This window comes from Chelonoidis abingdonii, chromosome 11 (assembly GCF_003597395.2).
Source record: "Chelonoidis abingdonii isolate Lonesome George chromosome 11, CheloAbing_2.0, whole genome shotgun sequence".
Lineage (NCBI taxonomy): Eukaryota > Metazoa > Chordata > Testudines > Testudinidae > Chelonoidis > Chelonoidis abingdonii.
The window spans coordinates 18,734,212-18,745,172 of NC_133779.1; the positions used below are offsets into that span (position 1 = coordinate 18,734,212).

Sequence of the window (10,961 nt, forward strand, 5' to 3'; positions counted from 1 at the left end):
CCCCCCCCCCCGCCTTTGTAGGACAATCCCCAATACTGCCCAGATCACCACCCCGCCTGTTGGGACATGCCCCACTCCCCTCACCCCCCACCCTGCAGGACAACGGCCCACATCCTCACCCCCCCGCCTCCTTGGCAGGGACAATCCCGAACTCCTGCCCCAATCACCACCCCCGCCTGCTGAGGACACGCCCACTCCTCACCCCCCGCTGCTGCAGGGACACTTCCCAACTCCTTCCCCATTTCACCACTCCGCCCTGTGAGGACATGCCACTCCTCACCCCCCACCCTGCAGGGACACGGCCACTCCTCACCCCCCCGCCTCTGCAGAGGACAATCCCCAACTCCTGCCCCAATCACCCCCCGCCCTGCGGGACACGCCCACTCCTCACCCCCCCGGCCTTGCAGGGAAACCCCAACTCCCCCATTCACCAACTCCGCCCTGTTGGACATCCCACTCTCACCCCCTACCCTGCTGGGACACGCCCACTCTCCCACTCCCGCCTTGCAGGGACAATCCCCAACTCTCCTGCCCACAATCACCACTCCGCCCTGCTGGGACACGCCCACTCCTCACCCCCCACCCTGCAGGGACAACGCCCACTCCTCACCCCCCACCTGCAGGACATCCCCAACTCTGCCCCAATCCCCACCCACCACTTTGCAGGGACACGCCCACCCCACCCCCACTCATGCAGGAACAATCCCAACTTCTGCCCCACTCCCACCCTGTAGGGGACAATCCCAATCCTGCCCCCAATCCCACCCCACCCTCCAGGGACATACCGCCCATCCCCATCCCACCATCCGGGAGAATCCCCCACTCTCTCCCCAATCACTACCCCACAACTGCAGGGACACAACCCAACCCCCCGCCCCCCATGCAGGTACAATCCCCAACTCTGCCCCAATAACACCCCCTCCCCACACCTGCAGGGACAACATCCACTTCCCCAACCCCCACCCTGCAGGGACAATTCCCCTGACTCTGCCCAACCACCACCCCATCCCTGCGGAACATTGGCCCCTCCCCACCATGCCGGACACAATCCCCAACTCGCTGCCCCAATCCCACCTTCGTACCTCGCCTGCAGGGACACACCCACTCCTCCCCTGCAGGGCAATCCCAACCTCCTGCACCAAATCAACCACCCCCACTTGAGAGGACACGCCACTCCCACCATGAGGGACAATTCCCAAAACTTCTGTCCCACTCCCACCCTGTTAGGGACATCCCCAAATCCTGCCCCCAATCCACCACCCGCAACCCTTCCAGGGACAACACCCACTCCCCAACCCCCCCTGCAGGGATCAATCCCCAACTCCTGCCCACTCCCACCATGGCTAGGGACTATGCCACTCCCCACCCCCCACATGCAGGGACATCCCCAACTTCTGCCCCTACTCCCACCCTGTTAAAGGGAACAATCAGGCCCGTCCTGCCCCAATAACCACCCCCTGCAGGGCACAAACCCACTCCCTCCCCCCCCCGCAGAGGACAATCCCTTACTCCTGCCCCAATCACCACCCCACCCTGCAGGGACACGCCCACTCCTACCCCACACCATGCAGGACAATCCGCCATCCTGCCCCCAATCATCACCCACCTCTGCGGGACCAGAACCCACTCCCCGCCCCCCTCCGACCCTGCAGGGACTATCCCCATACTCCTGCCCAAATCAACCCCCACCACTGCAGGGAACATGCCATCTCCCGCCCCCTGCCCAGACACGCCCACTCCCCACCCCCACCCTGCTGGGACAATCCCCAACTCCTGCCAGGACATGCCCAACCTACCCCACAGGGACACACCCAATCCCTGTCCCCATTACTACCTCCACCCTGCCAGGACAGGCCCAACCTACCCCCACAGGGACACACCCAATCCCAGCCCCCTAATCCCACAGAGACACCCCTAATCCCCACCCCCTGCCCCACCATGACACGCCTGAGGTTCTCCCCTCCTATGGCCAGGCCACCCCACCACCACCTTGCAGAGGGGATCTGACACTCGGCCCTGTTCTTTCAGCCACAACAGCATCCAAATAAACTGGCATGCCCTCGAACGTGCTGCCCCCATGGTCTGTAGGGCAGGGTAGCACTGGGCAGCTCCCCACGGCAGAAGAGGGCCCCGCTCCCTCCCCGCCCCCATGCCCCTCGCAACCCGGCCCCTGGCCGAGGGCAGCAGTCAAGAACGCTAGGTTTCCACCCCAGTTCTAGGAGGCGAGTGGTTACAGCAGGTAGCTATGAGCCAGGACGCCTGGGTTCTCTCCCCGGCTCTGGGAGGGGAGTGGGGACTCGGGGCAAACACAGAATCCCCAGCACCCCCGAAAGCACCTTGAGACGATCATTTATTAAGGTCCAGACGCCGACCAGGGGCAGGAGTCAGCACAGCTCAGGCTTCGCCCCCCCCACGTCCTCACTGTGCGGGAGCTGAATCACTGCAGGAGTCCATGATTAGAGTCCAGAGAGGGCGGAACCGCAGAAGGGGGGGAAAATCACACCTCCCTTTCAGGGGAAGCTGGGGGAGGGGAATCAGCACCCCCCAGCATGGGGCAGCGGCTCAGGGCTGCAGGCGGATGGCGCCGTCCAGGCGAATCACCTCCCCGTTCAGCATGGGGTTCTCCACGATGCACTGGACCAGGTGGGCGTATTCCCCGGGCAGCCCTAGGCGGCTGGGGAAGGGCACCTGGCGAGCCAGAAACGTTCGCACCTTCTCAGGGAGCCCTGCCAACAGGGGGGTGGCAAACAGACCTGGGGGGAGAGAGACAGTGAGGGCAGGTGGCTCCCTGCTATTCCCCCCACGCTCTGCCAGTGGCCCTCAGTCCCAGCCCTGCCAATGCCCCTCAATTCCAGCCCACAACCCCGATCCCCCCCGACACACACACACACTACCTACCCCAGCACTGCCAGTGCACCTCAATCCCCACCTGCAGCCCCTCAATCCCCACCCGCAGCCCCTCCCCTCTCAGCCCGGGGCTCCCCACATGACAAGAGCTACGCTGGGGTTGGTACCTGGGGCGATGGTGACGACACGGATCCCCATAGGGGCCAGATCCCTGGCAATGGGCAGGGTCATGCCCACGATGCCCCCTTTAGAGGCGGAGTACGCGGCTTGACCCACCTATACAACAAGCAGAGCATTAGCTGGGGCACAGGGAGGTAGAGGACTGCCAGAGGAAAGCATCCTTGGCCCAGCCCACTGCCCCGCAGCACGGCGTCCCCCAGTGCCTGTCTCTGACTGCCAGGGAAGAGCACCCACTGCGCAGGTCCCCCCCTCCCCCCCACAGCACAGTGCCCCCCAGCCCTGCCTGCCAGAGGAGAGTGCCCCCAACCCAGCCCCTTGTAGCACAGCGCCCCCTAGTGCTCACCTGGCCCTCAAAAGCAGCCACGCTGGCTGTGTTGACAATCACTCCTCTGTGCCCATCGGAGTCAGGGTCATTCTTGCCCATCTCACCAGCACTCAGTCGGATCACGTTAAAGGTGCCGGCAACATTGACCTGGAGGTGGGGGGGAGGCAAGGGAGACAGATCAGATCAAACAAATGGGCCCACCCAGCCCCATATCCCACCCCGCCCCATATCCCACCCCCCAAAAAACCAGAGCCATTGGCTCATCCAGTCCATTATCCCTCCTCGGTCCCCTCTCACCACCATGCCGTTGGCAGGACAAAGGGGATCAGGGAAGGGAACAGAGGGAGGGGGTCCTTCCAGCCCCACTCACGTTGAGGACCCTTTGGAAATCCTCTAGGCTGTGGGGCACGTCCTTCTTGCCATTGTAGGTCTTCACGGCCACGGCGATTCCAGCGCAGTTCACAGCCAAATCCAAGCGCCCAAATTTCTCCCGCACCAGGGCCAGGACCCCCTTTACATCCACCTCTGATGTCACCTGAGCCGCCAGGCAGGGAGGAGAGGTTAACCCATGTCACCTCCACGCCAGCCCCCACTCCCCTCCCAGAGTTGGGGACAGAACCCAGGCATCCTGGCTCCCAGCCCCCCCTTGACACACCAGTCCCAATTCCCCTTCCAGAGCCAGGAATAGAACCCAGGAGCCTGGGCCCTACATCAGCTGGAGCAAAGACGCATTGTTCCCCCAGTGCTTTGGCCACGCTCGGCCCATCCGATGTTGGCAGGTCCACGATCACCGCGCTGGCTCCCTGCTGCACCAGGCGCTCAGCGGTGGCGCGACCCAGACCGGAGGCCCCACCAGTGACCAGGCCAATCATCCCCTGGGGGCAAAAGCAGAGGGAGGGGGCAGAGATTACAAACAAAAAAAAACAACCCTGAAAACCACCCACAGCTTTAATGGGCTCTCCCAGACCCCCCCATCTCATGTGCATAATGGACTGTCCCTACACCCCTTTCTTCCTCTGACCATAATGGTCTCTTCCCAGATCCCCTTGCCTGTGTATAATGGTCTCCCCCACAACCCCCTCCTAAAGTGTGCAGTGGTCTCTTCCTAAGACCCCTGAATCTTGCACATAATGGTCTCTCCCTAACCCCCATCAGTATAATGGTCTCTGCCTGCTGCGCTCATGAGCATAATGGTCTCACCCGGGATTCCCTCCTGCTGGCTGCGCTACAGCAGGGCTCAGACCCCTTCCACGCAGCAAGCGGCTGAGAGCAACCCCGCCCCCCCATACACATTAGAAAACTTATCTATTTAACAGCATTATCAATGCTGGAGGCAAACGGGGCTTGGGGTGCAGGCTGACAGCTCACGACCCCCCATGTAATAACCTTGTGACCCCGAGGGGGTCCCACCCCCCAGTTTGAGAACCCGTGTTATAGTCGCTTTCTAACCTTTCCCAGGAGTATAATGGTCTCTCCCTACCCAGCCTCCTCCTGTGAGCTGCATTATGGTCCCTCCCAGCCCGGCCGCCTCCTAGTGCACAGAATGGTCCTTTCCTTCGATTCCCACCCCCGTCAAATGGTCTCCTCCTTTTCTCAGGTGTATCACAGCATAGTGCAGCATCGCTCTGCCCATCCCTTACGTGTAGAATAGTCTCTCCCAGCCAGACCCCCCCACCCAATTGTGTACAATAGTCTCGCCCAATTACCACCCCTCGTTTGAGGGTCTCTTCTATCCCAATTGTCTAAAATGGTCTCTGCCGCCCACGAGGATACAAGACCTCCCGCCACCACTATTAGTAGAGAACAAGAAGTGTAAAATGGTTCCTCCCATCCCAACCCCCCCCCCCATTCTGGAGAATGGTCTCTCCCAGACACAGCCTCCCAGTGGTCTCGGCTGCCGAGGAGGTGCGGGGGACCTGCTCTCACCCATTCTGCGATGCCTCCCCCACCCCCTCCTTAGCCGCGCTGGTCCCCGCCCGGCTCCCGTAGCTGGCCCTGCTGGTTACCTTCACGCTCCTCAACGCCGCCGCCATTTCGCTGCTCCTCCATGCCCCGCCCCTTACCCAGGGTGGGCCAATCAGAGGCCACGCCACTCTTAAAGGGGAGGCACACACTTTAATAATCAGGGACTATTAATCCCCAGGAGGGAGGGGCTCTTAAAGAAGGTGAAGTGAGATCTTAAAGGGGAAGAGGGAGGCCACAGACAGGAAAAAAATAAACGGAGTAATTGAAGGGGGGGAGGGGCGGGGACTCCTGGGTTCTCTCCCCGGCTCTGGGAGTGGGGTGGAGCTGGTGGTTAGAGGGGCTGTCGAAGGCCCTGCAGCCAGCTTGGAAGTTGGCATGGGGGGTCCTGCCAGGGCTCCTGCCGAGCCCCCCTCACACTTGCCCACGGCGCCCTCCTATCCCCCGATCTCCCCTTTCATCCCCGCCCCTAAAGCTGCTGGTTCTGGAACGCTGCTCCAGAAATGAGCGACTCGGGGGTCACCTACACACAGTAGGGGCCAGGGTTGATCTAGAACACACCCTGGACACTCCAGAAGCAGCACAACTTGCTCCAGAGCTCACAGGCGACATCATGCTGGAAATCACTCACTGCTCTAGAACCCCAGCTCTGTTGTAAACACTCCACTACCACTCTAGAACAGTCTGGTTTGGGTCTAGGACCCAGGGGCCTCCCTCCAGGCCACCCTGTAAACCTTGCTCTCAAACCCAGTGGTTCCACCTTCCGGGCCCACATCTACTCTGGCTCTAGAGCCCATTAGGCTCCAGAACCCACTTTACAGGGTCATGCCAGTGGCGCTCTGGATCCAATTTGAACCCCACCCTAGACCGTTTTAAAACCTTGCACTAGAACCCACTATGCATACTCCATGTCTCACAGAAAAGTTCACTCTAGAACAGGTTGGATTCACTCCAGAACCCACGTTGAGGCTTCCTTGAGACCCCAAAGCCACGTGTGCTCTGAACACTGGGCTGGCTCTAGAGCCTATTTAAAAACCATCCCCAAACCCATCTTCTCTGGTCCCGAACCCACCATTCATCTCAATCTAGAACTCACTCTCAGTCTAGTCGAAGCCTCACTCTAGCGCCCAAGCCTGGTCACGTTCTAGATCTTGCTGCTCCTGCTCCAGAACCCACAGTTGTTCTAGAACTCAGCCCCAGCCATGGCAGCCATGTTCCCCCTCTGCCGGACTCCATCCACATCCTGCCACTCCCTAGAGAGGATGTGCCCCCATCCCAAGTCCAGCAGAATGGGGGGGGAAGGGGGCTCAGTCATCCTCGGTGCCCCCCACGTAGTGGCAGACAGCATCGTAGTCTAGCGCCAGGACGTCCCCATCCTCATCACGCTGTAGCTGCACCAGCGCCCGGCTCTGCTGCTGATCGCGCTGCAGGATCCGGCCCACCTGGGGAAGGGAGACAGGAAGCTCCTGTGAGTCCGGCAGGCGAGGCAGTGGGGTGGTCTGCAAAGGACTCTGGGAAGAAGGGCGGCTGCATACAGGGAGGGCTTAGCTGGGTAACTTGGGGGGCAGATGAAGGGGCTTCTCCAGCATAATCCCCCTCACCCAGGAGCCCCCTATATCCCTCTCCCCATTACCCCTGGATCCCCCCCTCCTGCAGCACTCACCCCCAGCTACCCTGCCCCCCACCCCCACTACCCCACACCCTGTGTATCTTCCCCTCAGCTCCCATCCCCCACCCCTTCAGATTCCCCCCACTCCCTTTGACTCCCCATATGTTCTTCTTTCTAGCCCTCCAGAGTCCATTGGCTAACCCATCCCAACGTCTCCCCCCCCACACATTTCCTCCAGCTCCCAGCCTCCCCATTACCCCCTGTGGTCCCTGCCAGGGAGGGGGCTTGGGGGTCGCTCACCCTGCCGGCGTGCTCCCCCAGCACCACTAGCACCCAGTCCGCAGCACCCCTGGGGATGACCGTCTCCAGCATGGCCTCCCGGATGCCTGGGGGGTTGGGGAGGAGATGGGTCAGCGCCATACAGTGGGTTCCCACCACACGACCCTTGGCCCCGCAACAACCCACCTCACAGACACCCCTCTGGCCTCTCCAACACCCCCCCACCCCCCCACTGACCTGGGGTCACCCCCTCCCATTGTACTCAGCTCACTTCCCACAAACCCCCCTTACCTCCTGGCAACTACCCCCTCCCCAAATACACCCGTGAGGTCACTCGCCCCATGGTTCCATCTACAGATCCCCCCCTGCCCCCCATGTCTCCCCCACCCCACAAAAACACAAAGCAGCTCCTCTAGCATCCCCAATAATCTGGGGTCATCCTGCCCCCCATAACCCTCTTCCCAGAGTCACATGCCCCATATCTGGACATACTCTCCCAGGGAATCAATCCCCTTCTGCCGGAGTATGACACAGGGGTGCTCCCCCTGCAACTTACCATCCAAGACCTGTCCCTCCTCTGTCCGGCAGACACAAGTATCTGGGCTCAGCACGTCCTCGATCAGCATCTAGGGAGAGAGAGGAGGATAGAATGGGACACCAGCTCCCTCCCGGCCCCAGGGCAGGGACTGGCTGGCTCAGGGGGGCAGGGAATGGGGCAGGGGCCTGTCCCCTCTAGGGGACGCCGGCTCCCACCCAGCCCCAGGGCAGGGACTGGCTGGCTCAGGGGGGCAGGGAATGGGACACAGGACCTGTCCCCTCTAGGGGGCACTGGCATCCCTCTGGCCCCAGGACAGAGACTGGCTAGCTTGGGGGGGAGAGGGGGCGACTCCCACCCAGCCCCAGGGTGGAGAGTGGCTGGCTCAGTGAGGGGATGGGGAATGGGACACAGGGCCTGTCCCCTCTAGTGGGCACAGACTCCCACCCAACCCCAGGGTGGGGAGTGGCTGGCTCAGGGGGGTGGGGAATGGGGTGCTGGCTCCCATCTGGCCCCAAGAGGGGTTTGTGGGGGGGAAGGTACCTTGGTGTTATAGTATTTTCCACCCTTGTAGAGCTTGTCCACAAAGCGAACCCGCAGATCTCGCCGCAGCCAGTGGGGAGAGTGGGAGGACAAAGAGCCGCTACTGCTACCTTTACTCTGCTTCCCGGGGCGGGCGTCACTGCGGGAAAACAGGCAGTCAGGGGCAGTCCTGGCGCTAGGGGCTGCCATGCTGCGAGGAACGGGGCAGGCAGGGCCAGGCGTTGGGGTGCACCGTGCTGCGAGGCGCTTTGTTTGATCAAGAAAAGTATTCGAGCTGCCCCGGCCTCAGGGCAGGAACCCTGGCATCCGGGCTGCACTACGGCTTGGGGGAGTCCATTTTGCCTTTCTAAACATTCCTCTGGGGTTTGAACCAGAGACAAGAATCAGCTGCACTTCCTGCCCTCAACAGCAGCGCCAGCTGTCACCCGCCCCAGAGATGGTCGCATCTCAGCCCAGGGCGAGCCATCCCCGTGAGGCATTATGTGCAGCTGTTCCCCAGCTGCCCCACCCCAGATGGGGCTGCATCTCACCCAAGGGCGAGCCATCCCCGTGAGGCATTATGTGCAGCTGTTCTCCAGTTGCCCCACCCCAGTGGTGGCTGCCTCTCACTGCCAGGCGAGCCATCCCAGGTCTTTACCTCTCCGAATCTGCTGGCTGTTTCCTCTTTCTGTCCTTCTCTTCCCCCTTCTCTCGGGGGACCCTGGCGTCCGGGGCGTCGGTGGGTCCATTTCTCTGCTTCTCTTCTTTTTCTTTGTGGGCTTTGCTTAAGCGGCCTGAGAAGGGGATTGGGGACACAGATGGGGGTGAGGATGGCGGGGAGGAGGGGGGGGCTATGGTGAGGCGGGGCTACCGGGAAAGTCATGTGACTCACTCAGATCCTTGGCTAGTTTCTCATACTCCTTCCGGGTCACAGGTTGCAGGCTGTGCTGGCTGATGGTGACAATCTTATCCCCGATGGCCAATTTCACCATCACCCGGGCGTTATCGGGATCTACACCTTCGATCTGGGGGCCGGGAGAGAAAAAGCTAAGACTGGGGGAACGAGGCCTGTCCCCTCTAGGGGAAGCCAGCTCCCTCTCAGCCCCAGGACGGGGACTGGCTGGCTCAGGGAGGCCAGGAACATGGGAAACTCACCTTCCCATAGAGGTCTTTGTGGGGCCCAGCCACGATCAGCACGGCGCCCCCTGCCACCAGCCCCAGCAGCTTCTCCTCGCCCCCCCGGCGCTCTTCGCCCGGCTTGGGGGGCCGCGGGGGGCGGGCCGGCTGCAGGTCCTGGATGGCCGAGCGGTCAGCTCCCAGGCCCAGCCCCCTTGGGCGCAGCTGGTGCTCCAGGGGCTTCACATCCCTGAATGGGGGGAAGGGATATTCAGGGACCCCCCAAAACTCCCCTCCCCCAATTGACCTTTGAACTCCCACCTATCTATCATCTCCCCCTCATGACCTATGATCCCCCCACTGGTTTATAACCTCACCCAAACCCTCTCTCCCCACCCCCATATGACCCCTCCATCAGATCTGACTCACAATCCCGCCACTGACCTATGTCTGCCCCCCAGGGTCACTCACTGCTTGAAGGTGCGTCCGATGCCCTCGCCTGCCTTCCAGCCCATGCCCCTCAGCATAGCAACACCATAGGCCTCCACGGGCACCACCTCGTAATCTGCCTCCGTCGACTGCAGGACAAGAAGGGCAGGAGTGACGTTAACCCATGGAACTACCTGCCACAGGACCAAAGGGGCCCTGCCACAGGAGAGGAGTGGGACTCCAGGGACGGATGGGAGGCTGTCGGGAGACCCTCTTACTGATTCTGGCCGCAGGCTCACGTCCACCCGGTCGCTGTCCTCGTACCCGTCAGGGACGCGGTTCTGCAGGAGCAGGGGGATGGCCAAGTTGGGGTCAGCCTTGGTGCCGCTCTCCCACCGCTCCTGGGACTGCCGGCACTCTGCAACGCACAGGAATCCATCAGGAGCCGGACACCTGGGTCCTGGCCCCCACAGTGGGGGCTAGTGGTTAGAATGGGGGGTGTGTGCTGAGAGCCAGGACTCCTGGGTTCTCACCCCACTCTAGGAGGGGAGTGGGCATCTAGTGGTTAGAGCAGGAGGGCTGGGAGCCAGGACTCCTGGGCTCTCTCCCCACTCTGGGAGGGGAGTGGGGTCTAGTAGTTAGGGCAGGGGGGGCTGGGAGCAAGGACTCCTGGGTTCCCTGCCATGCTCACCCTCTATGATCTCCCTCACGGCCTGGGACTCCACACTGTCATCCCTCTGCTGGTCCAGGGCCCCCACAGGGGCCGTCTCCGGCTTCTTCCATTGGTTGCGCTGGATCAAGGGGATGACGAGTGCCTTAGGGGTCGGGGCCGGTCGGAGGCTGGAGGCCAGAGAAAAACCATCCCATTACCATGGGATACCTGCACCCCCTGTGCCATGGCTCCTTCCACTGCCCCAGAGCCTCCATGCAAGGCCCCACCCCCCTGTGGGCCTGCCCCAGGCCCCAATGACCCCTCTCCTACTCTCACCCACTTTATGGAGACCCTGCGCACAGCTCCCCTTCTCCACAGCCCCTCCCACACTGACCTCCCCACCCACATGTGATCCCATCCCTCTGCAGGGCCACACCTCCTCCCGCCCCCCTGTCCCTACCCAGACACACCCCTCCCACCCCACAGCCCCTCCCCAGACACACCT

The 10,961-nt window shown here is 62.0% G+C and overlaps 2 protein-coding genes across 2 annotated transcripts; both read right to left on the bottom strand.

Moving 5' to 3' along the window:
- Positions 1-2,333: 2,333 nt before the first annotated feature.
- On the bottom strand, positions 2,334-5,411 carry HSD17B10 (hydroxysteroid 17-beta dehydrogenase 10). Its single transcript, XM_032770164.2, has 6 exons — positions 5,359-5,411; positions 4,063-4,227; positions 3,723-3,887; positions 3,371-3,499; positions 3,015-3,123; positions 2,334-2,753 (listed from the first exon to the last, which is right to left on the bottom strand). The coding sequence occupies exons 1-6, from the start codon at positions 5,383-5,385 to the stop codon at positions 2,563-2,565; spliced, it is 786 nt and encodes a 261-aa protein (XP_032626055.1). The 5' UTR covers positions 5,386-5,411; the 3' UTR covers positions 2,334-2,562.
- Positions 5,412-5,447: 36 nt separating this feature from the next.
- On the bottom strand, positions 5,448-10,670 carry GPKOW (G-patch domain and KOW motifs; the record flags this gene model as incomplete). The annotated part of the gene is made up of 10 exons (XM_032770166.2): positions 5,448-6,756; positions 7,224-7,309; positions 7,759-7,828; positions 8,281-8,419; positions 8,918-9,053; positions 9,152-9,284; positions 9,415-9,625; positions 9,847-9,953; positions 10,083-10,222; positions 10,496-10,670. Coding segments are annotated over 10 exons (1,332 nt in total), but the record flags the coding sequence as incomplete, so codon positions are not given.
- Between the last annotated feature and the right edge of the window lie 291 nt (positions 10,671-10,961).

Excerpts from the sequence above, each read along its gene's own strand:
- HSD17B10 (XM_032770164.2), bottom strand. The coding sequence starts at position 5,385 with ATGGCGGCGGCGTTGAGGAGCGTGAAG. Across the intron at positions 3,500-3,722 it reads ATTTCCAAAGGGTCCTCAAC|GTCAATGTTGCCGGCACCTT; the intron begins GTGAGTGGGGCT and ends CCCCACCTCCAG. Across the intron at positions 2,754-3,014 it reads TGTCGTCACCATCGCCCCAG|GTCTGTTTGCCACCCCCCTG; the intron begins GTACCAACCCCA and ends CTCTCCCCCCAG.